The sequence below is a fragment of the Trachurus japonicus genome, chromosome 12 (genome assembly GCF_045865225.1).
Source record: "Trachurus japonicus isolate A0001 chromosome 12, Traja_1.0".
Classification (NCBI taxonomy): Eukaryota; Metazoa; Chordata; class Actinopteri; order Carangiformes; family Carangidae; genus Trachurus; species Trachurus japonicus.
Genome location: NC_140918.1, coordinates 11919847 through 11946177, shown reverse-complemented (window position 1 = coordinate 11946177; position 26331 = coordinate 11919847). Strand labels below are relative to the sequence as shown.

General features: G+C 42.5%; 2 protein-coding genes across 24 annotated transcripts in view; one reads left to right on the top strand and one right to left on the bottom strand.

Moving 5' to 3' along the window:
- Positions 1–17434, top strand: part of arhgap24 (Rho GTPase activating protein 24) — a 67976-nt gene extending 50542 nt beyond the window's left edge. The window contains exons 4-10 of the mRNA XM_085793172.1: positions 5326–5448; positions 10922–11129; positions 12045–12177; positions 13278–13351; positions 14038–14159; positions 14242–15466; positions 16305–17434. Of these exons, the coding sequence (XP_085649298.1) occupies positions 5326–5448; positions 10922–11129; positions 12045–12177; positions 13278–13351; positions 14038–14159; positions 14242–15466; positions 16305–16569 (2150 nt within the window). The 3' untranslated portion in view covers positions 16570–17434. The remainder of the gene's footprint in view (positions 1–5325; positions 5449–10921; positions 11130–12044; positions 12178–13277; positions 13352–14037; positions 14160–14241; positions 15467–16304) is intronic.
- A 6945-nt stretch (positions 17435–24379) lies between these two features.
- The window catches only part of mapk10 (mitogen-activated protein kinase 10), a 37230-nt gene continuing 35278 nt past the window's right edge, over positions 24380–26331 (bottom strand). For 10 of the 23 annotated variants that reach the window (XM_085793195.1, XM_085793181.1, XM_085793180.1 and 7 more), the window contains one exon: positions 24380–24761. In XM_085793195.1, coding sequence (XP_085649321.1) covers positions 24619–24761 — 143 coding nt within the window. In that variant the 3' untranslated portion in view covers positions 24380–24618. Of the gene's footprint in view, positions 24767–26331 lie in introns of all 23 variants that reach the window. The other 13 variants (XM_085793189.1, XM_085793192.1, XM_085793184.1 and 10 more) reach the window with 6 other exon arrangements.

Sequence of the window (26331 nt, the reverse complement as noted above, 5' to 3'; positions counted from 1 at the left end):
GTGTATTTGACATTTCACCCGTCTTTATAAACTAAATGGCAGACTCAGCCACTGTGGAAGAAAAGCTGAGCATCAACAGGAAATGGCAGGAGGAACAGGAGTGTGTTGTAATGGCCATGGTATGCTGTATAATCCTGTTGCATGCTTGTTTAACAGCTTCACAACCGTTTGTTTCCAAGAGGAAATGCTGCCTCTCCAACGCAAGTAATGGAAACAGCGGCTGTGCGTTAAAGGCTGATTCATCTTAAATGTGGGCAAAAAAACACTCTCAGGGACAGCAGGGAACCACTGTTCATTAGCATGACAATCAGCAGGAACAATGCTGACAGGGTGGGGATGCCGCTGACTGGAAAACTTCTGCATGCCAAATGGCCCAGTGTGAATAATTAGTGTCACTGTGGAATCCCTCGACTCAGAGGTCAACACGGGGAATCAGATCGATCAGAGCTGAGCAACATTGTGACACTGACCAACAGTGTGAAGCTCTCTAAACAAAAACATCAGACCAGCTGAATGGAAAAAAAACAACAACCTTTTCTGAATGCACGTGTATGAATGTTTTTGCTGTGCAGATCCACTAACCCATCTCAGAGCCAGAGCAAAAACAGGTCAACTACTTGTTAGATTGACAAACACAGGAAAGTTTGCACACACAAAAAAATGTATGAAAAGTGTATTTTCTGGTGCACAGCTAATAATTCACTGCAGAAAAAAATAGCCTGCACCTGTTGGGACAGTCATGGTAATCTGAGATGTTAGTTGAAGCAGGTGGCTTTTCTAATTAATATGAACCTGTCATCATTATTTCCCTTTTTACTATTTAAGTATGTGTGATTGGTTTTTAAAGAGAGAGGAGGATATTTAGGAGAAGATACAGATACAGTAAGTATACTGTACTGTTGCTACAGATCAGCTTTGTGATGGAAAAGGCTAAAGAAAAGACCAAAACAAAACAGAAAAAACAGTGTAGGCAAAGGCTAAAATTATTCAAAACAAATCAGTCAATCTCTCTGCTGCACTCTATGACCTGTGATATTATTATAAGGACTATAGCGTAATGCCCCCCCACCACCATCACATACACTGTCCTGGGAAAGTAGCTGAAAATAGTCCTGAACAAAAATAAAATTTACTCCTGATTAAGTAGTGTTTACTAAAAACTACAGAGCCATAGCCATCATGCAAAGTTATGACTGAGTAACAAACACAATTTCGGTTTCAAGATTTATCTGATCTTGGATATGTGGTGGAAAATTGCTATGATTAGTATTTTCCTTGTGACATAAATAAATTTTGTGTGAATGTGTGACTTTAAACTTGAAATTTCTGAGCTTTGAGTGCTCCAAAATTCAGATATTTTAACCCTACATGCAGAAACTTACTCTAACCCACTTCAGACTGGGTGGGTGGATGTGGGGGCTTTTCTCTCAGGGACGCCAGATGTGCTCGGAGCGGCCCTGGTCGTCACTCGCGGTCGGTCTCAGTGGACACACCGACTGATCGATACTCTCTTCCTCTCTGGATTAAATCGGTTATTGGTTGAGCAGCGGATGTGTGGAGTTTGTCTCGCGGAGGACTAGAGGGGAGGTCAATCATCTGAACGTGAAGCGTCTGTTCGGAGCGTGTGTGTTTTTTTTCGGAGGGAAGCTGTTTTCACACCGGCTGGAGAATCTCTCACATGTGCGAGTAGGAGAGTAGGAGAGTGAGCTGCACAGACCGGTGAGTGTTTGGCTTCGCCTCGCCTCCGTCTTGTTGACAAACAACACGAACCTGTCGCGCGCTGCACTGGCAAAGATGACATGACATCATGGATGAGATTTCACGAGCTGCAGCTTTTATGATTGTGTCATTAATGGACAAAAGTAGCGTCTGAATATAACATGGAAATTATGTCACAAGTTTAGTATCGATACGAACGCTGCCCCCCCTGCACGTTCACGGCCAAAAGACGTGGGCGTGATTGACAAAGTTGATCGATTGTGTGGACTCCATGTGAGGTGTAATTAACGGCTGTGAGGGGGGAAGTCAATAAGCGGGTGGTGACTAATCACTGGATCAGGGGACACAGGAAACTGTGGGCTGGGGCTCAAATGAAGGAGCTGATTTTCGCGCACAGATCGAGATAGAGATGAAAACTTAATAAGAGTTGAACAGCAGGCGCGAATAAACCGCTGCCACTGTTGATCCAGGGATGCTTTAATGGATGGATGGATGGATGGATGGATGGATACTGCATGAATGGAGGGTTGGTGCTGTAATGATGTTTGGAAACCCTTCATCCATCAGACGTCAACACTGTGTAACCTGTGAGTTTTTTAAAAAAAACCTTTACATTATAGTCTTTACATTAAACCTTAGGCTAAACAGATATGCTTTCATTATATTTATTAATTAATGAGAATAACTATTAAATGTGATAGATAATGGTGTATGTATCTGATAGATAATGAATCAATTTGTAGAAATCACTTGTTAAGGTACAGAAAGAGATACCATATAATGATCGTCTTATTAATCCTATAATTTTGCTGTTATTTAACTTATAAAATGTCAAAAAGCAGTGAAAATGTGTTGTTTTGGCCAAACAACAGTCCAAAACCCAAATACATTCAGTTTACAATGATATATGACTGATAAAAGCAGCAAATGCTCATATAAAATAATGCAAATTAATTTTCTGTCAATCAAGATTTATTGTTTCCTTGGTGGCATTGCTGCATTTGCTGGAGCTGATGATACTGGAAAATGAAAGTACACATTGAGGTTAGCAGAGAGTCATGTCAGTGGTTCTGAGGAGCACTTAAGGGCTAGTTATCATCCTCAGCCCATAAGACAAACAAACAAGTTGCCTAAACACACACACATTAAATCACTGCCTGTTGATACTGTATCCAGTTCTGGAGCTGCGTTGATGGCTGAAGGAAACTATAAACTCACAGAGTGCAACACAGTGACAGGACCCTGAATATCTGCACTAATAAGGACTCTTCAGCTGGAACTTATGAAGCATATGCCGCTTTATGTGAGATCAAAACATGTGGCCGACCCGTACTCGGGTTCATTACTGAGTTTTCACCGTCCGTGTTTGTGAAGCTGAGCTCTTAGTGGACAAACACTCACACTGTGGACATGCTGGGTGCCACACAGGGCAAACACTGGCATCTGCTGCCTGCTAATGAGATCTCATCAGGGCTGACACACAGCATCAATCTCACTGTCGGCGTTTGGCTGCTCTCTGACCGCTCCACCTCTCTGGCACTCTGCAGACACACAGCTGTCTCACCTCCAACTTATTCTCAACTGTTGCTGTTGTTGTCACATTTCACTCAATTTAATTGCAAATGAAATATGTAAATCAGTTTGTGACACTGGTGACACAAACTTTAAAGAGACCCAGAGGAGTTTGCTTTTGGTTATAAAAGAGTCTCATATTAATGTGGATGAATCTACGTTACCCACACCTGTTAATGGGTCCATTTTCGATAAATATATCGTTTTGTCTTTATAGTTATTTTGATATTATTATTGAGTGGTCGGTCGCCCAGCATTTCCTACTTTCGGTTTCCCAGACGCTGCTCATAGGAATAACGCCGCCGAATCGCCGTTTATGGTCGGAACTACGACGGTATCTGATCGTCTTCGAACCTCCGAGTTTCATTCTTGATTAATGAAAACATTCTTGGCAAATGTTTTCGCTTTCGTCCGTCTTGCGCCGGTCCAAGAATTTTACCGTGCGAGCGGAGGCTCATGGGAAATGTAGTGTGAAAAACACTTCGCTTTCCAAAACTCCTTGTAGTCCCTTTAAGTTGTAATAGTTTGTCGACAGATTGGAGAGAATAACAAGATATTGAATTAATTATAAAAAAACAACAAAAAACTGGTGCACAGTGAGTTTGTTTGTATGTATGCAGGTATTCATGGCAACATCCGATTGTGGCAGCTCTTGTATCATAAACCTTTTCACTCGACTTCCTGCTGGTGAACCTGAGCCCTTCACCTGACCCTCACTCTCTGTTGTTGTTGTCTATAAATAGTATTTATATGCAATGCACTGATCTCCTCCAGGACCTCAATCAATGCAGCGGGATCCATTCATGATCAGAGTCATGAATAATTCAGCTGTCGTCATGTAACACATTGGTTTGGTCTGTTAATAGCTCATCTCCCTCCTATAATAGAGCAGGTGCGTCCCTGTGAAATGCCATCAGGCGCCGTTTGCTCGTTTCATCTCCCTAAAGCTGAAGCCGAGCTGTGCAAATGGTCCTGTTGTCATAGCGATTGCTGCAGCCAGATTCGTTATGTGACACAGGTTCCGCAATCTCCAATCTGTCCGGTATCACATGACGGCGGCAGCAGAGTACACTCGTCACTGGCCATTATCCACAAGTGGAGTCGGGATACAGAGCCGACCTCTAATGGAACATACACTCCTGCCCCGAGATATAAACATTTCTTTGATTTATTACCGAGGGCCAGTTAAAAGGCCAATGTGTGTGTGCATGTGAGAGTGTTGCCATATTTTTAGACACTGGAGGTTATGTTATGTTCAAGTAAATTATCATGTCATGTGAGGACTCGGTAATGAGTTTTACTTACTGTAACTTCACTTTGGGTGTATGACTTTCACTTTGCAGAAGGATGTGTTTAATGCATCAAGGAGGTTTTCATTCATTTATCTGCGAAAGGAGCAAAGGTAGTGCTCACCTCAACTCCTGAGGTCATGATGTTAACATATAATAAGCCTGATTCTGTGCCAAAACTAATTTTGGTCCAATATTTATGCATTTATTGGTTTATTTGACAGGGACAATGCAACACTTATAAACAGTTTAAGAGAAACTGCAAGTGAGCCAAATGACACAATGACAGACGTGAAAAGCCAGTGACATTTACATACATGTAATATGGAAATCTGAAGCCTCCAACGCTCATTAAACACATCCTTTTTCCAGTTTTGACAGTATTGACATTCCCATAATAGAAGAAACAAGTTTTTTGTTTTAACAAGGGGGGTGGAGCAGATGTAATATTAGATATCAGAATTTTTTTGCAGAACAACCTATCAGAGCCAAATTATTATTCTAGGCATGTCGGGAAATTATGTCTAGAGGGGATCTTTAACTTTTTAAAATGTTTTGAAAGTTGCTCAGTCCCATAAATCTTGTTTTAATTGGATGGAAGTAATCAGATGAGGAGAGCGCTCTCGATTTCTCTCATGTGGGAGACAGATTGGGTCCCAGTGAGATTTGGGCCACCATTGAGACTTGATTATGCACAGGATGTTTTAATCATCTCAGTTTCTCTCTCTCCGCTTCATGTGAACAGGGGGAGACAGAGAGCGGATGACAGCCAACCATGAGACCTACCTCCTTATGGCCAGCACCCAGAATGACATGGAGGATTGGGTGAAGACAATCCGCCGGGTCATCTGGGCGCCTTTTGGTGGAGGTCAGTATACACACACACACACACACACACACACACACAGTGTTTTTATGAGATGATTAATATATTCATTGATTCGTGAGACTGTTAAGGGTAGTTTGTAGTAGGTTATGTGTGATAAACTTTGAGAGTTAACAAATGCTTTATTGGACGAAGGATAAGTGTGTTTCAGTCAAAAGGAGTTTAAAGGAGCTATTTGTAAGTGATGCTATTGCTACTCAGCTAAGTAAAACAGTATTTACAGCTGTTTACTTGCCAGTCTAGAAGAGGTGTTGCAAGTTCAGCATCACACTTCACTCCCTTTACTCACCAACAGCTGTGTCCATTTAGTGGAAAGCAACACCATGTCAACTTTTGTCTTTTTCACATATTTTCTCCGGCGCAAATTAGCATGCTAACCAGCTAGCCCCAACCCCTCATCACTGTGCAATAGCAGCTCACTGTACAGTAGCATCCATGTAGCACTGCAGAGAGGGCGTGTTTTAGGCCGTATTTATCAGTAACCCCCCCCCCAGAGAAAATATAAATGTGTCCTTTAATAGCATAGCTTTAATAGTCTTACTGTGCATTCACACCAAAAGCTTCAAAAATGCCATAAGTCATTCATTTTCAGTGAGAGCCCGATGTCCAAAGCTTCCAAAGCGTCACCAGACAAGAAGTTGAGTCTCGGTTAACTTTATGGTAATTAGCTATGACGCGGTTCGGCAGCAACCAATCAGAATAGAGGTGTCCTTCAGGTCCTATAAATGACCAGTGTGATCGAATTTTGACATCAGTCACGTGAAGAGCGACCAAAGCGGCTAAAAATATTTTGCCGCTTTGGAAGCTGTCTTGTCTGAAGCGCATCCTCAGGCAACTTTGCCTCTTTGGAAGCTTTTGGTGTGAACGCACAGTTAGTGACAATAGTGTTACCTATATTGGTGAGGTGCACAATAAAGAATTAGCAGTAATTCTACAGTGCTGCATTTGTGTTTAACAAGCTAAGTTTGCATTAAAGTATTCTGTACTTTTGTGATTACACATCACAGATTTGACTTGTTTGAATCGTGGACTATAAGAAAGAGTTGATTGCATCGTTAAAGTCTAATTACTGCAAGTTTGTTTACAGCTAAAGCAACAGGTTGCCTCTTTATTTGTCTCTATCTGTTTCATTCGACATCCACAAAACCTGACTTCAACATGCACAAACAGCTTTAGTCATCACTCTTAGCAGGAGTAGAAGAAAAACAATTGCTTTGTCCTCTTATCCAGTGACCTCAAATCTCCTCTCCTGTGTTGTGTCTTCTATCCTCCACTTTGTTTTTGCTCTGTATCCGGCCTCTCTGTGCTAATAAACAAAGGAAATTAATGTGTTAAAATTATTTATGTGTGTCGAATAAGCCAACAAACTGCTCATCATCAAACAAACAGCGCTTCGTGGCTGGAACTACAATGATGTAATGTGTTCTGGTGACGTTTGTTCCACCCTGACTTTGGTGGCATCAGCGCGTCGATCAGTGAGCCTCCTGCTGCGCCGCTGTGGCTTGTTTGTTGACCGAGCAGAGTTTGGCAAGAGTTTGGCCTACATTGTGTACGCGCACAAGGGCACAAGCGCGGCATTTGCGAGCGGGTGGACGGACGGGGGAGTTGAGGGCGGCTCTCTGTGACACAGTGAATAGACGAGGCCGAGCTGGCCCCCTCTGTTTACAGTGCAGGGAGTTTGATGTCTATTGCAGTTGACTGCTCTTGAAAAGGACGAGCCATTTGTCAAAGATGCCACAAGAAAGGTGGCTCCACGTTGGAGCGGAGCCTGGCTTTCCCTGCCTCACACACACACACACACACACACACACACACACACACACAATCGCTCTCATATTCCAGCCTTTCACATTTTGCAGTAGCAGCAGAGACCATCTGAGCCCTGATTGGCCCTGAAGTGTGATTCTGTTCAGAGAGTGACGGACAGGGAGGGAGCTCCCAAAACTAAGCCCCCCCAGTGTTTGACCCACACAAGAGCCCGGAGCCCCAAACGGTTTGCTGTCATGTTTTGCTGCAACGTGCTGCTGAATGCTATGATGCCGAATGAATGACTGGCCATCCTGTGCAAACAGTTGGACAGGGGGAGAGTTTGAAGCCAGACCTTTTGAGAAATGTGCAGCTGTGGCCTCTCCATCTGGATCTTTGGAGATTTATTTCATGGTAATTACCAGCTTGTTTATCTGTAACTTGGGGAAAGAGCTGACTTTTTTTTTTTTTTTTCAAATTGAAGCGCTGCTGCGACTGTTGTTGCTGTTGGATCGACGCTGTGTAGGAAATTAAAAAGGCAATTTCAATCAAAACTTGAAATTAAAACACTGCAGCGCCCCATTAGAGTTTGTTTTATTACAACGGTTGTGCGTTTTATAGCTTAGATTGAGAATTTCCAGACTGTTTGGTTGATTTCATTCATTTTTGTCTGATGATTGTGGTTGCAGTGAAAGATCCACTAATGGCAGAGGTCATGATAGTCATTTCCACACACAAGACAGGTTCAGCACACACTCTTCTGGCCTTGGTAGTGTCTGTTTCAGTCTGCATCTTAAAACGCTTTATATTTCCAACCAACATTTTGTCCTGATTTAGAGTTAAACCTCAGTTAAAAGGACAAAATGGTCAATGGATTGAATCTGATCTGCTGATGGGATTGGTAGAGTTACCATGATATCAAGGTGAGTTGTTGTGATAGTTCAGGGACTAGATCTAAACTCTAAACCCAAAACTGAAGCAGTCTGATATGTTTTCAGAGCTTGAATCTCCCGCTGGTTGAGTGAGATATTCCCATTTCTAATGACGTCGCCTCGTATCATGATTTCAAAGTGAACAAAGGCTTTTAGGAAGATGAAAATAAGCCAGATGGACTCTTTTATAAATATGTCATGATAAAAATGATCTTCCTGCAAATATTTATACACCCTGAAGCCTCCGAGCTTCACTTTGGTTGTTTTCTGGTAAATTCAACGTCTGACATATTTACCTTCATATTTTTTTGCCAAATACCTCATGATGCAGAGGTTTTACAAGCTGCATGGTTTAACATGAGTACCGGTAGTTGTTTTGTCTGTTGTCATCATTATTGTTGCATGAGAAAATAGTTTTTTCTAGTTCAGTCAGTGTATAGTTTGAAACACTAAAACAGCTCAGGTTGTTATATGAGGATTGTTAAAGGAAGGACACCACACAAGAAGAAACATAGACAAGAAAAAGTAGATAGGAATAGTGTGTTGTGTCTGGACCTCTCTCTGTGTGTGTGAATGTGATGAATGAACCTGTTGAGTGGCTGCAGCGATGAGGTCTCACACTCGTAGCATGTGCCAAAGCCTCTGTGGTCTGTGGTACGACCGGGTCCAAGCGAGAGAGCCGCAAATACGCATATAAACACATGCACAGGCAGCCAGCGCATAAGCCGGTTCACACACAACACTTACATGTGACCCGGGAAAACATTCCTAGACTCATGACCAGAACGTCTGGAGGGATGACCTCGTTTTCATTCAGTCACTTCTCCCTCGTTTGTTCTCTGATGCTCTTTCCAACATGTGTGTGTGTATGTGTGTGTGTTTGTGTGAGGATATTCAACCTTCTTCACTCTGGGACGGAGCTCGACTCATCTGCGCTTCGCTCTGATCCAACTAAGATCTGGAATATGGAAAACACAGCTTCAAACATTTCTTGGGAATTTGTGACTGTTTACTGTTTTGTCGTATTTGGGTTGTTGCTGTAAAGATCCGAGTCCCCGACGTGACCGACCCAGAGGAGGACGAGGAGAACACAAGACTCTGCTGTTCTTCTTCTGAGCAGCTTGTGTTCAAATGAAAGACGATTTTTTTCTCAGAGATGGAAATGAAGACAGTTTGGCTGACCTGCTATCCACCCAATGCATCTCTTTGATTGCTGCTCTGATTTCTTTCAGACAACAGAAAAAAACAAAGCAAACAACTGAGGCTGGCTGGAAAATGCCAGAATGCAGGCGCTTTAAACTCTGCACCTCTGCTATGTTATCTTATCACAAATTTCTTAATAGGCATCTCTTCTGGAAGCTCACAAGGTGTGTCAGTTTCAAGAGGGGTGAGTGTTGCATTTCTCTACTGTAAAGCCCCTCCCCCCACTCTGAATTGATCAAATGTCGATATCAGTGATCAGATTTACTACCGCTTGTTTGTATATATAAAAAAAAAACACCCACACGCTGTGTCCAGTGCTGTCAGGAGCACGAGGGTCCCGGTAAGCTCGGCCGAATTCAGTCACCGTGCGGTACCTCGCCGTACCACGTGTGTGTGTGTGTGTGTGTGTGTGTGTGTGTGTGTGTGTGTGTGTGTGTGTGTGTGTGTGTGTGTGTGTGTGTGTGTGTGTGTGTGTGTGAGTAGCCTCTGTCTGTATCTAGAGACCGGAAAAGTATGCAGATCCAAATCTCTCAGGAAGGCTGCCTTAATCCCCTCTTGTGTTGCGTCCACATGAGACAGCTACAAATGGAAATCAGCCCCCCCTACCCCACCCAACTAACCAAACCCCACCACCCATTTTTTTTTTTTACAGCGACTGCCTCAGACAAAAGGCGAGAGCTGCTCAGCAGGAAGTTGGAGATTTGATCATCAGACTAAGGCTTTGTGGGTGTACATATTTTTTGCTTGGACTGTCTGGCCGCCCCTTATCATAAATCTTTTTTCAATTGATTTAACTGCTCTCTTTGATGTGCCTCAAGCTGTAGATAGATGGTATGCTAATGTTTCTTTTGTGTGTGTGTGTGCGTGTGTGTTCGACTCTTTGAAAAAAAAAAAGACCCTTTCACTTTCGGAGAGAAAGTAAAAAAGTTGCAGGATATCAAACAGTATCAATACTTCAAATGATAAACTATCACTTTCTATTCCTATCTGTAAGGACAGAATCACATCTTTGAGGTGTTGAAGGCGTTCTTCTTAAAGGGATACGCCAACATTTTTTTTTTCGTGTCTTGCCTCACTCCCGAGTCCATGACAAGCAGACAGACACCATCCTTTCGACTGTGCGTGCAGTAACAAGGGAGATAGAGCCGTATCGCCCGTAATTAGCTTAGCTCAAACGCTGGAAGTGTATAGGTAGTGTTAGCCTGCCTCCTACCCGAGCCGAGTTGCTGAGAAGTGTCTCTGATGACTTTAGGTGGAGGCAGGCTAACACTACCTATGCACTTCCAGCGTTTGAGCTAAGCTAATTACGGGCGATACGGACTCTCCCTCGTTACTGCACGCACAGTCGAAAGGATGGTGTCTATCTGCTTGTCATGGACTCGGGAGTGAGGCAAGACACATTTTTTTTTAAAAATGTTGGCGTATCCCTTCAAAGCTCCCATTATAAATGACTGATTTGAGGTTGTTATGAGCCCGCCCCATATGAATAAATGGTCAAATATGAGGTGAATGTAAGATCACTGTGCTATTAATCAATCTTACTCCATCATTAAGTGTGTCTCCTTGTGTTTCAGGGATCTTTGGTCAGAAGCTGGAGGAGACGGTGCGGTATGAACGCCGCTTTGGGAACAAGCTGGCCCCTATGCTGGTGGAGCAGTGTGTGGATTTCATTCGGCAGTGGGGCCTTCAGGAGGAGGGTCTGTTCCGGCTGCCCGGACAGGCCAACCTGGTCAAAGAGCTGCAGGACGCCTTCGACTGCGGAGAGAAACCCTCCTTCGATTGGTACGGTTGGATTTCCTCAGTGCATTTTAATGTGAAGTCGACAGGTTCAGATAATTGGTTCAACTCTACGTGCATGAATACATATCGTAAACAAAGGGATGACTAATGTTTTCAATTGGATTTTAATGCTAGATTTGCATCTATATTCTGATGATGGTTATTGAACATGACGTATGATCTGTCTGTTCTTATTGTATCATGCTGGTGTATATAATCTAATCTCCAGTACCTGTGCTGTGGTTAACTGGCAGATCTCAGTGCTGTAAAAGCAGCACAATGCACTGATCTAATGTCTCTGTACACCGCAGACACTTTAATATGTCACAGCAGGGGAAAACGTTACGCCTGGTTAATGAGGTTTATTATGACGACGGCATTAGATTTAGTTTAGTTTAGTGGTGCGATGATGATGAGGAGGATGGTGTTTGCTGACTCGGCACCAAGACACATTCATCATTTCCACCTGTGCTTCTCCTGCTGTGATGGCTCAGTGTGTTTTAATGCCCGTTTGTCACAGGCTCAGGAGAATAAGAGCATCAACATGGATACAGGATCACACTGTTTAACACAACTGCTGATTCCCTCACTGGCCTTGAACCGCCTGCTTCATTTGTGTCTCTCAGCCGACAGTGGGAATCCTCATCATTTAAACCTCTCCAGTCTTCTTATTATTCCTCTCTTTTTTTTACCTCTCTGCTTCTTCTCTTATAACCTGTTTGCTTGCTTAACTTCACTTCTGCTATTTACATTATCTCTCCTTCTGATTCCATGCACTTCCTGCAGCACTCTCCCTGCAGGAGGCCTTCATGATGATTTGTGTTTGCCTCTGTGATGCCATGCAGCCATAATAAATAATAACCTCGACCCCTCTCCTCCTCTCTATCTCCTCTCTATCGCCTTGTCTTCCCTCTGCAGTAACACAGATGTGCACACAGTGGCCTCTCTGCTGAAGCTGTATCTCAGAGAGCTGCCGGAGCCCGTCGTCCCCTTTCTCAAGTATGATGAGTTCCTGGCGTCGGCCAAGCTCCTGGGCAAAGATGATGAAATGGTGAGAAAGACTCGATGAGTTTCTTTTATACCTGTTTTGACCAACAAATTGAGTTTCACACATTGTATTCATCTCAGTGAAGTTTTAGGTTTGATCCAAGGCAGCAGTGAGCAGCTCCTGCATAAATCTTCCCCACTGCTGTTCTGTGGCTTTAAAGCCTCAGTGTGCGGTTATCCACGGTCAGCTCTGCTGTCCTGACAATGACTTTGTTGTGCCTGTCTTCACTTCTAACATCTAAATAGGATTTCTCTCACACCATAAAGCACAGTTAACAGCAGAGGACTATTCCCCTGCCTCCTCCTTCTGCTCACAAAGCATCTTTTCCCTTTGCTTTTCACTCGAGAATCCAAGTTTGTGTCTTTGTGTGTCTGTGTGTGTGTTTGTGCCAGCGTGGGCGTTTTCTTTTAAAGTTCAGAAATGTTTTAACGCCTGAAGACTTGATTAGAGCTGCCCTGTCGTTTAAACCTCCTGGGAGAGGGGACGCAGCGAGAGGAATACTGCTTATTCTAATATTTGTTTTAAACATTGTTTGCCTCTGCAGCTGTGGAGTCTTACAAGTTGAATGCATGTCTGCGGGTTACTGCTGGGTTTTTGGTTCACAGTCATCCTGTGAGATTCACTTGTGACTGATGATACATAAATAGAGGAATGATATAAATCATCACATTGTTTCATGTGTTGTTTGATTTCAGTTTTCATCTTCTTGATTAGTTTTTTGACTTTTTGTTTTTACATTTGTGGAAAAAAAGGAACACATTTATATTATTATTAAAATACGCTCTAAAGATAAAAAATCTTATTTCCCCTTTTATTTTACGCATACCTCCGAGGGTGTTGGGAATAATTTGCCACTGACTGTTTTGATGAATCTTTAAATCTCATTAATTCTCAAATAAAATGAAAGATCGCCTTCATAAAAATCTTTTAATGAGTCTGAAACCATGTTCCAGTGTTAATTAAAGGTCCTTTATCATATTGTCATGGGTTAAGTGAGCAGTCGCTGCCACAGGCTCCTGTTGATAAGACCGATTACAACCTGTATGAGTTGATACGAATTATTGATCTGGGTTGAAATGAGTTTACGTTTTTTTTATTTTCAGGGGATGAAGGAGCTGAGGCGGCTCGTGGACAGTCTACCTCCAGTCAACTACAACCTTCTCAAGTACATCTGCAGGTACTGAGTCAGCGTCAAACATCTGGATAACATCTCAAAGTGTGTGTGATTAAAGGGATAGTTCAACATTTTGGCAAATTGGCCCATTGCCATAATCACTATAGTCATAGCAGTCGGTTCGTTACGCTACGGAGTCTAATGGAATTTCTTGGTTTCCCTCATCAAACTCATCAAATACACAATCCAACAACTCCAAAACACTCTGGTGGACAAGTTGTGACCTGCACATTCACCACGCTATGAGATAATAATGAAATGTTATGAAACAGAGCCGTTTTCGATACAGAGTCTGCTTGCTGAAAAACTGTTCCTGAAAGCAAAGTGCATCAGCGGCTTTTCATGATTTTACCTCGAAAACAACTCCGTCTCGTAAAGTTCCGTTATTATCTCATAGCGTGGTGAATGTGCAGGTCACAACTTGTCCACCAGAGTGTTTTGGAGTTGTTGGATTGTGTGTTTGATGAGTTTGATGAGGGAAACCAAGAAATCCCATTAGCCTCCGTAGCGTAGCTCTGAGCAGCTTGCGGCTCTGCCCCGCCACTCTAAAAACAGCTTGCACCGACAATTAAAGGTAACAAACCTACTGCTAAAACTATAGGGATTATGGCAATGGGCCAATTTGCCAAAATGTTGAACTATCCCTCCTAAACAGTGAAGCATTGATGATATTTTTTTCTTGTCTCTAGATTCCTAGATGAAGTCCAGTCGTATTCAGGAGTGAATAAAATGAGCGTTCAGAACTTGGCCACAGTGTTCGGGCCAAATATCTTGAGGCCAAAGGTTGAAGATCCAGTAGCGATTATGGAAGGTCAGTATTTACGTCAGTTGTGTGTTTTCTGATATTTATTCTGAGCTATATATCTGACATGATGTGTGTCTCATGTCGTCAGGTACTGTCCTGGTCCAGCAGCTCATGGCCGTTTTGATCGGCCGCCACGATGTGCTATTCCCCTTCAGCGAGGACAGCCCCACAGCCCTGGAGCTGGTCAACAACAACAACATCGAATTACCACGGCGACAACAAGCCACCACAACTACCTCCGCCATCACCACGGTGTCTCAGAACGCAGAGAACAACAACACGCAGGTGGTCCGCCAGTGCGTCTGGGAGGCGCCCGAGTCTCCGTCGCACCGCCAGCACGTGGACAACGGCGGCTCCCCGCGGCCGGCCAGCCCTCGCAACGGGGTCGTGGGGCGCTTCGACATCACCCGCAGCCCCCCGCTGACTGTGAAAAAGAACCCGGCGTTCAGCAAAGGCAGCGGGATCGTTACCAACGGTTCCTTCAGCTCCTCCCCCTCCTCAGATCCCAGTCAGGAAAAGAGCCAGACTCTGAGCGGCGGGGGGAGTTTACCGGTGCGGCGCAGCGGGACGCTCAAAGGCTCAGGCACAAAAATGGGCACCAGCGGCGTGGCGGGCGGCGGCGGCACCGGAGGGAACGGGACTGGAGTGGTGCGCATGGGCATCTCAGGGTGCGATGCCGCCGGCACGGGGAGTCCGAATGGCCGCAACGGCCTGTGGGTACCAAACGGTTGCGTCACGTTACGGGTGAACAATAAAACGCGCGACTGCTCCAACGGGGAACAAACAACAACCAATCAGAATCGTCTGTCCACGTACGATAATGTCCAGTTGAACCACCAGAACCTGCAGGTGCAGAACCAGATCGCCAACACGTGTCTGAACAGCAGCTGCGAGGACAAACAGAGCGTGGACAGCGCCACCTGGTCCACCTCCTCCTGTGAAATCTCCCTCCCCGACAACTCCACCTCCTGCCGCTCCTCCACCACCACCTGCCCCGAGCAGGACTTCTACGGAGGTCACTACGAAGACTTGGACGGACCAGCGCAGGATAATGAACCTCCTCACTCGGGGGGAGGTGTAGTAGGAGGAGGAGGAGGAGGAGGAGGAGGAGAGGGGGAGGGCAGGAGCAGCAACAGGGACGGCGGAGGAGACGCAGCAGGGAGGAGCAGCCGGAGCACCAGCAGTAGTGATAACAGTGACGGTTTCACTGTCGGTAACGGACCCGGCAACCACAGCGCTCTGCACAGCTTAGTGGCCAGTCTCAAACAGGAGATGCACAAACAGAAGACGGAGTATGAGGCCAGAATAAAGAGGTAAATGAAGAGGATGAAAAACTTTTTACATGTCAAATGTAAAAAGTGATGATGTCTTATTTGTGAACTGAAATGAGCAACTGTTTTCATCACAGCCTTGTGATTGGTCAGTTAAATCCTTACAGAGTTTTGATTATAAAACAAGTGTTCTATATTGATAGTGTAAAAGCATCAAAATGTTCAGTTCACACAGAAATGTTCACAACCTGTATTCAGAAACTGAGCCTTAAAACGAGCCACCAGGATTTCTGTAACTTTGTGATGTCACAGCAAAGCAGTCACCAATCTAAGCGATCCTCCAAGCCCCGCCCACCAGACCAACTGTCCATCCTTGCAGGATTTTGGAGTTGGAGTGAAATGTATTATTTGATCAGTCTGCAAACAGTTAGCCAATCAGAAGAGAAGCCCAAAGCTCACAGCCTCTCTTCTGATTGGCTCTCCAACCTGTTGCCAGAGCTCCAGAGAGAGGAGGGGAGAGAAGGATGGTTATTGATACTTTAAGATCATAAATACAGTATATCATATGGATATAAACACTTCAAATAAAACATTTAAAAGTATCAAATATTCTTTATACCTTTATCATACATGATTGGGTGCATGTGGTGAAATGTTGCTGTATTGCAATAAAACAGAAGTGGGTATGATGTGATAAAGGCTCTTGAACCTGAATACAGCAGCTTTATTTTACAAAATGAAGACAAACTGTAGATGGAAATTATTGAAGTTTACTGAAAATCAAAGCTGTTTCCTCCTTGTTTTGTCTTTCTGGTCTTTCTGACCTTGGACCTGTTGCTTGTTCCCTCTCCTTAACCCTTTGTGTTGACCTCCTTTGCAGCTTGGAGCAGCGCAACCTGGAGCTGGAGACGGAGATGCTGAGCCTCCACGAGGAGCTGGACCAGGAGAGGAAGAAGTACACCATGGCCGAGATCAAGCTGCGCAACGCCGAGCGCGCCAAGGACGACGCCGAGCGCCGAAACCAGATGCTGCAGAAAGAGATGGAACAGTTTTTCTCCACGTTCAGTGACCTCACCGCGACTGGCAACACGGCGGCCCCTGACCCCCGCCGACCGGATCGTAACAACACCATCTGGATACAGTGAGGGGGGGGGGACTGGGCTGGAAATTGTTATCTATATGATGTGAACTTTAGGCAGGCTCCAAACAGGATTTGGCTGCTGGTTGTAGAAAGCAAAGTTGGAAAGGTTAAAGGCATGTTTTAATTTAAAAAGAAACAGGTGGAGGGCGACTAACGTAAGCCACCTGTATAGATGCAGACATCACCTGGAGTGATGTCAGAGTGACACTATCTGTAAATACAACATTATTTAAACAGTTTTCAGACTCTCCAACCCTCTTAGAAACTGTTGTGGTACGTACGCACTCATCCGACTTGGCAGTGGAGTAAAGAGACACTACGCCACAGTCTATGATGATTTACAGTACTACTATGATTTTATATAAATAAGCTCCTAGAGCCAGAATGGGAAAGCAAAAGATATATAATATGGTTGTTCAGCAAAGAAAATAAGATTAAAATACCAACTTGGACCTGAAAACACCAAAACTCCTCCCTACTTTTAATTCACTTTTAAAATCTAACCAAAAAACAGAAAAAGAAAAGACAAAAACATATTGTTGTTCCTTGTAATTCTGTCTCTGCTCATGTACATAGAGGGAAACAAAGCAGAACAACACAGCATCATATGTATGTAAAGATAAATGAAAGTTAAAGAAGTACTTTAAATGTTTATCTGATATTTAAGCAAAGTTATCAATGTGTGATATTTTATATTAAGAATTTCTTTTTTCTTTTCTTTTTTTTCTCCCTTGCACTTACATGTTTTGTTTCGTGTCTCTCAGCAAGGTGGTACTGAACGTCCTGTCGGTCAATGTGTGTATCATTTAAAATTGAACAATATACTGTATATGATGTGCCTGTGCTTCTGTGCTGTTGCATTGTACCCCATGACCAAAAAAATGAATAAGAGCCTGTACTGTAAATATTTTATAGATGATCGTAGACACTACTTGTTAGTCTGTACTGTGGTTTGAAGCGTATTCAGATGGATATGGCACGTTTTCATGAATGGATACTGATTGAAGAATGTTTTGTAGCTTGTAAAATAAATTTGCACGATGACGACTTGCACGACGGGTCACTGGCGTAAATCCCAGATCGAATAAGAAAAAAAACAAAAAGTTTGTTCATCATTTCAGGTTGATGGAAATGTATTCTCCCCATTAAGAGACGTGTAGCTGGTGTTGTTCTGCAAATGCTCATGGGAAATCCATCTGACAAGTCAGGTCTGTGTCTGAGCATATGAGATGATGCCAGTTTTAAAAATACCCTCCTGTGGTTTGGCGCAGAATAACAAGCTGCAGCTACATCACAGAGTTGTGCTTTGGGGCTGTAAATGTGAATAAAAACAAAGCAAAAAACCAAACGGGGGATTACAGCATCAAGTCTGTCAACACCGACGACCTGGTTGCTAAATTCAGTCGCAATTGGTGAGAGCATGATGATGGTGCATGAGTCCACGAGGGTTGATGTGCAACAAGTGAATGTCTATAAAGTATCTGCATATCGATAAAGTCTTTATAAGTGTATTTATTTAGCTTTAAACCAAATGTCTACACGCTATGTGGATTTCGCTATTGGGTACAAACACGGGACACACCTGAGTACAGACCAGGACTGGACTTGTTGTTCAAAGGGAGTTTATTATGTGTGCACACTAGGGCCGGCTACTGGCTGCTGTTCCTCTGGAGACCAGGTCCCATTTAAAAACCTGCTGCTGGTCATTGCAGGACATCTGGAATGTGAACGTGGAGAGATGTGGGGTGAAGGAAAAAAGAAAAAAGTGCCTGAACAACCGAAGGAGGGGAGTGGAGAGTGGAGCAGACTGTGTGCTTCTCATTTTGCACCCTTCACCGGGAAATAATAGGCTTAAGCCAAGCTGACAGTGTCACCTCATTCTGTGAATTCCACACAAAAGAGCAGATAATGGACGTGGCAAGTGGGAGAGGAGGAGTGTGATGGAGGAATATTTTCATGACAAGATACTTGATACACAAAGGAACTTTGAAAAAAAAAGACTTAATATGAATAAAGATGCATTTTCATGTGAGTCTCCTTTTGTTATTTCCTGTTTGGAGCCTGATTGCAGCTGTTTTGTTGAATTTGGCTGACGACGATTTTCACTATAGTGGTGGGGGAAAGAATCGATACATCATAGTAACACAATATTTTGCATGGAAATATAGTATTGATTTACAGACACCAAGTTTCACTCAGAACAGACTTAGAAGTTTTATCTTATTAGAAAAAACAGATGTCATCAAAGTTTTCATTTTGAGACATCATTTGCAGTTGAAAAAAGCTAATAAATTGCAGATTTTTTTATATCGCAATAATTTAGTATCGGGAAAATATATCTCAGGGCCTGTGGTGATTCTCATCCCTCTTCACTGCTGATTATTTGTTACAACATCAACAAGAAAAATGAGGCAAATGCTCCTTTTTTTTCCACATGGTCCGCTTAGCTTAATACCAAAATAAATATTCAGTTCATGATGATACTGTATAAACCATGACACATGAAGTTGCTGCTAATACTCACCTTTGAAAAACAGGAAGCAGCAAAACATTTTTTACAGCTGCTGATCCAATTCCTTTGGTGAAACCTGTAATCTGTTGGACCAAGATATGGGTTTATGAGTTTCCAAAAGCATTTTTATGAGTAAAACATCATAAAAATGATGTTTTTCATCCCAGCAGCAAATAAAGAAACTATGCATCTATTATGCATAGCGAGATGTATCAAAATATCAATATAGCTTACATATTCTGGGAATTGTTAAATAGATATTCAAAAATCTATTCATAATATCTATTTTTGGTTTCTTCACAGTTTGAAATACATCAATACATTCTTGCATATAAAATTTGATATTGCCATAAACCTGTTCTGCTCAGTGATACACAACCTTGTCGACAACAGCCTGATATTCAACCAGAAATATGAATAGCTGTGGTATAAACTGTTCCTCTAAGAGCGGATATATTTATATGACCTTATCATATCATGGCATTAAGGTAATACTTTTCTTCATATTGCCATAACTTCAAAATAACATTTAAGAGGCAGGGTTCAATGCACTTCTGACATCCTGCACCACCAGGCCACATTATTTTTACTCTCTCTGCCTGGGAACGTGTTGATGGACGCTAGTGTCTTTAGATTGTAAGTAAGAGTATCTGACAGTGGATTAGAGGCTGTGAAGGTGGGACTCAAACTCAAATTCATTTGGGATTCATAAAGTTTATTTTATCTTATAGTCATAAATTATCTATCATGTTTTATGTCTATCTCATCTTATCTAACCTCACAGTATAAATAAAACAGTCCAGGTAAAAGAAAAAGCTACTCCGTTATCCAAGATCAAAGGTTTTGTTTATTTTCAATCACATACATATACTATTTTTACATACACAGTTCCTTTAAAATGTTGTGTTTACAGTAACAGCTTTCAGTAATTTTTTTTCTTTTTCTTTTGCATTTGTTTTCACTTTATTTGAAACGCTATAGCCTGAAGCTTTTGAGATCAGCGTGAAACAGATACAATTTATTAGTTTAATCTTTTTTTTTTCTTTTTTTTTCAACCTGACAAATGTCAAAAAAGAATGATTCATTAAAACAGCACGGAGTAAAAGAAAAACAAGAGAGAAGGAATCATAAAAGAATTGAAGAACAACATCACCTGATTCAGATGAGCTATACAGGGTTTTTCATCATTGTTGAGTTCCACATTTAAGATTCGCCTTCATCACCTGACCCTTGCAGTAGCTTGCCTCCCTGTCTGAGTGCAATAAAGTGTTTATTGCATTGTCGGATCGTTGTTATTTACAGTATGACTCGAAAAAGAAAGAGGTGAGATTCAATAAGCCGGGGATCACAAGTACCGAGCCCAAAGATTTTAAAGTTGGCACAACTGAGTACGAGATGCATCCTTTTTTTATATAACTTTCACATTGGCGTTAATATTGTGGCCTGAATGACAAGTCAGTCAGATCAGATGTTACAGGTAAATGGCTAACAGACGTTGAATGTGGCTAAATCCTGAATCCACAATGAGTAGTGGTGGAAAAAAAAAAAAAAAAATCAGGAACAGGATTGGTAGTTGACACGTTTCTAAAGTCTAGAGTTAATGTGACCGAACAAAAATAAAATACACACATGAACTACTTTCAAACACATGACTTGTACTGATCGACATTCTTCAAACTCAATCTCATCAAAGCCATGAGCTCTGTACTGAAATCATGTACCGTGGAATTTTATTTGCCCATATGCCCAGATCACATCTTCTAATTAAACCTTACAGACAGTTTGAGTTGAATGCTGGTTAATTTAAAATCTCACACACACACACACACACTCACTCATTCGCTCTCTATCTTTCTCTCTTACACACACACGCACACACTGATGAGCAGAGCAGCAATGTCGTGTGATATTGTGAAACCATTCATTTCTACATTCAGTGCTGACAACCCAGCTGCTTCTGTGTTAGAGTCACCTCTACTTTCAAACAGGACCAAAAGCACCTTTTTTTTTAATTATTATAATTATCATTATTACAACAGAATTGTCTGGAGGGACGTCTTATAAAAAAGATCCAAAGTTCACATTCAGAAAAAGAAAAAAGAAAGAAAAAAAAAAAGATATTATACGTTTCTTTTTTTTTTGTACTCAGTGTCCAGAACATGTCAAAATAGACTGAAAAGAAGAGTGTAGTTGTTGGTGATGGTTAAAAATGCCCTGTAGAAAAACTGCAACAGTACTGTGGTGGGTATATTTGTGGTGTACGGGGGGGAGCCGGCTCAAACACTACAGGCCCCGCCCCCTTTGTGAGAAATTCATCGTAACATCAAAACACAAAAGGAAAAAAACAAAAATGTTTTAAAGTTGCACCCTGTTTTGAAAGATTGCCCTGGCCAGACCCTGAACAGAAAGCCAAGCTTAGCCGTAGCTTATTCTGGAGACGCCGCCCTCAGTTACCCTCTTCGCTCCGTGAAGGTTTACTTGTAAGTCTGTGTGTGAGGTTCACTGTACACAAGCCACAGGCAGAATGAGTGTTAACAAAGTAGCTGTTAATGTCGAAGTTATGTATGTACAAGTTTTTCAGAGGGTTTTTTTTTTCAGAGACATGCGAGAGGAGAACCACTGTGTTCCAGCTGCAGCTGATACAGAGATCACAGGAAGTGATGTAAGCACATCTGTTTTTAACAACGTCACCACCACTGCAAACCTTTTTTTTTTACTCTTCACCCCCCGGTGAACATATGAGCCATGCAAATTTCCATATGGAGGAAACACGGTGCTATTCATAGAGATTATTGTATTGTATGTTTCATGGAGAGACAGTGTAAGAATCCTTGGGTGTGCCTTTGAGTAAATCGTATGTTGTCAGTTGACACGACAAAACCGGCAATCCAGGCTTTTGATGCATAAAATACAGAGTGATCCGTTTGTTTGTTTGTTTGTGTTGTTCACAGCTCACAGTTCCCAGAAGGTCCTCCTGTTCACCAGCAGAGATCATTACAGTGTAAAGCTATTTCTCTGCTTGTAAAAAATATGATTTCAAACCCAGCACTGTTAGTCAGTGGTCACTTCAACGGCTTAAACCCACAAAACCTGCATGGAAACATGAAATATGGCAGTGGAAACTAAAACAATGACAACTTCCTCCTTGATTCCATAATGACACACCGAGTATAATGCAAATTTGATCTAAAGCTTATTGTATACTGCAGCTTAAAATTGTTATGAAAAGTGAAAATATATTATGGGATAGATGCATTCTCATGCTGCATGATTCTCTGGTTCTTATCTTCCAACAAACTTCAATGAAACACAACACAATGGGTTCTCACAATCACAGGTTAGATGTGATTTACTAAGCTGTAACTTGACAGCGTGAATGAGACAAAGAGTGCACTACAGCTGCCAAGCCTTTGCAAAGTTCAGTGCAAACGATGCATGTTAAGTGTTTAAGTGTGTTAGTGTCCCAGTCTGAGAAAGATCTAGTCCTATGGAGACGGATTCAGTGAAAACTGAAATCGAAATGGGTGGAAAACCTTTGATCGTGTGAAAGAAAACTATAGCATGAGCAACAGATTTGTCTAAAAGCCTCACAAAACAAGTCACTGGCTGCTGACACCTCAAGTTAAAGCGGCAACATCTGGCCAGAGTGTTTTGCTTCATTTCCCACCAGAGATTGAACAGTTTTGGGGACTCAGGTAGTTTTAAGGCAGAAAAAGAAGAAGCAGAGGGGGAAAAAACAAAAAGAGAAAAAAGATTTCTGCACCTGCAATGCTTCATTCCAAAAGGCACTTGCCATATTCAGGTTCCATCTATCAAAATAAATAGATCAATAAATAAATAAATCTTCCAGCTAAGAAAAAAAAAAACAGAACTGATAGGTGGCCTCTGTCCGGTTCCCTTTTTATTCATATTATAACAAAAACACAGCACATTTTTCTTTTTCTTTTTTTTCTTCGATGCGTGATGTGAAATCATGTACGTGAATTTACTCCAGAAGAAAACAAGCCATCGCTACGAGGTTAACACTCATCAACCGCCCCGTTAAACTACAGACTGGAAACTTGTATCTCGCTTCCGAAAGTGTTCGACGTGTCAGAGTCAAATAAATAAGAAGAGTCTCCATGTGTTCACACCACAGTGAAATCAACCAACCTCCTGTGCCTACGAGGGGTTAATGGTACACAATGACATGCAGGAGTGGTGAAGGAGTGGTGGTGGTGGTGGCGGTGGTGGCGGCGGGACCAATCAATCATACACTGCCAGGGGAAATAAAAGGGACGTTACACACAAATCAGACTCCTTACATGTAGTCACACGAAGTCTGAGCACAATCAAAATAATTTAAGTTTGAGTGTAACGACCCTTTAAGTCCCAAACCCAGCCCTGACATTTACTAATGTCTTAATGGCTTGTCTGTGGTTCACAAACACACACATACACACACACACACACACACACACACACATACTCGCACACATTCACATTCACATTCACACTCACACGTCCTATTCTGTGACCAGACCCCCTCCATGTCTGGAGTTGAGTTAGTTTACATCATATATAAACAAAAGTCTCTATACAGACTAATTTTAGCATACAGTTGAGATTAGCATTGTTTTAAATCTAACCATGCAGGACTACAGCAATAGGCAGGGGGGCAACTGAGGTGGAAAGCGATGATGTGGCAAGGTGCGCTAGTCAGAAAAAAATAAAATAAAAATAAAAATAAACTCCCAGTGTACTGGCCGTCAGTCCCGCTCTGTGTGCCCTTCAGCTGTACAGAATTACAGTATTTACAAAGTGTCGCAGGGAGAGCACCGCTCGGGGTGAGAGAGACTACACATCCCTGCAGAAGAACCACATAAAAACACGCAAATCAGGCAACCTTACATTGGGGGAGGGGGGAGGAGGGAGGGGGGGATGATGTGGTGTTTGGGAGGAGGTGGGGGGAGTCTAGGACAAAGCCTTGAGGTTAAAATACAGCAGTGTCGGTGTCAGTACATGAGGGGGGGGTTGGGCTGGGTAAGGAGGAGGGGGTGGGACGGAGGAGTTTGTATTGTACAGTAGTGATGAGCAACAATGGCAGCCCACCTTGCCACAGTGATTGGAGCATCATAGGTCATTTTTGTAAAAGGAATTGGGAGACCAGCAGCCAGCCAATACGCACTTTTTTGCAGGAGATGCAAGTCTAAGCACTTGGTCATCTTGTTTGGATGCCGTATACAAGATATTTGGGGTAATATAAGCAAAGCAACTAGAGAATCGTTAACATATATCTCAGCTCATTTTTACTTCAGTTTAAATACCACTGCTGTTTTTGAATGACAATGCACAGGCTTCAGATTTCATCATTTCAGATTCTGTATTTCCATATCTCACGTATTTGCTCTTAATATATTAATTTTGATCTGTACTTTTCTATATTTTTCCCTTTTTTCTATTTTTTTGTCCATTTTTTTTTTCTTTTTCTTTTGCAGTTGGTCATTTCTGTTGCGTTCTTCACCTTCGGAAGAACATGGGGTTGCGCAGGCAGGCGGCTAGTCACCTGCAACACCCCAGGGGTCCTGCAGAGGTCTCCAGGCTGCTGTCAGTGTCTGAGGCCAGGGTCTGGTCGGTGGACATGGAGGAGATGTCGTTGATAGAGGAGGAGGGAGGGAGGCTCTCGCTGCTGTTCACGGCTGCACCTGTGCTAAGGGAATCAACAGCAGCAGGGGGTTACAACGTAACAAGAGTCCCAGGTCAAGAAACACAGCCACAACAAGAGATTGTTATTCAAGTACAAGCACACAGAGGCTATATAGTGACGACAACAACAACAGCTGTGGGACACAACAATCACAGTGTGTCTATATGAGACAGAGGTAATTAAAGTTTGGCTCCAGTGGGAAAAATCATCAAAGGCTGCAGTGCTACAGAAATCCATAAGTGTGAGGTGGTCTGACAGGATTTGAGATTTATGCATCATCAAAGTGTCTCCTGTGGTCGGACGTGGCGGGAAGCAAGCTTCATTTCTGCTCTGGCTTTTACCCTTTTTTTAAATAACAATCCAATTTTCCTATATTGATCTTGTTTCAGAGTCAAAGGTGGAAGCAGCCAGCAGTAAACTTTTTTTGATATTTCATTTAAGAGCTATTAATTCAGATAAGGCAGCTCATCTCATCTCCATCCTTTCATACAGAGGGAGCAGGAGGTGTAAGGAAACCACACAGGTCATCCCTCCCCTTGTTTTTTGGTCAGCACTTTCATTAGATCCTCCTGTTCTGGACAATAACTTCATGATCAAATCAATAGAAGAAAAAAAACAAACAGGCAGTCTGCTTTTGCCACAGGAGTTGAAAGAGTAGAGCCTGATTAAAAAGGATGGAGGATGTGCAAAATCAGGGCGCTGCCAACAGGAAGACATCACTAAAAAACAACCACGTCCACTTCCAAGCACGCCCGTTGTCCCATAATTTGTGCAGAGGGCATGTACAGTAAAGTGAGTGCAACTCATGAATCTGCTGTTTCTCTGCGTGTCTCCTCTCTGCGGGAGGTAATTGCTTAATGGAAGCTGGTGGTGGCATTTTAGCTGACCCAAAATAAAGCAGAAAACAAATCAGGATTAATGACTGACTGGCATCCATTCCAGCAGCAGCCACTGCACTTGTAGGTTTAGTTACAGTAAATACATCCCGAAATATCTGTTAAAGATCAGCAACATCGAGGAGGTGAATAATTCTGCATCTTGAAAATCGACCTCAACATAAACCAGAGTGGTAGTTGTAAAAAGATTAACTGAAAAGGAGGATTAATTGCGGCTTTAAATCCTAAATGAATTAAGACTAATCTTAGAGGAAACTCTATGATGTGGGATTATAATTCTTGTAGTTTATAATATTAATAGTAGGGTATTAAATCTCCAACACCCAGCGCATGGATGTGGTAACCCCAGAGAGTTTATAGGATCTGTCTGAGGCATCATGTGTGTGTGTGTGTGTGTGTGTGTGTGTGTGTGTGTGTGTGTGTGTGTGTGTGTGCGTGCTCTAAGCTCCTGTGTTGTCCTGCTGCAGTAAAACACTGCCGTCTGCAGCTCCTACACTGCACTGCGTCGGCTGCACTCAGCATCAGACAGCAGGACAGACCATCAGCTTAATTATAAAGGGGATGGGAAGTAGACGAAAGATGGCAACCATGGATTTATAAGAGACAGATCGATGACGATACAGTTAAAAAGAGGAAACTTTAAAAAATGTTGTTGTAATATACATGAAATTC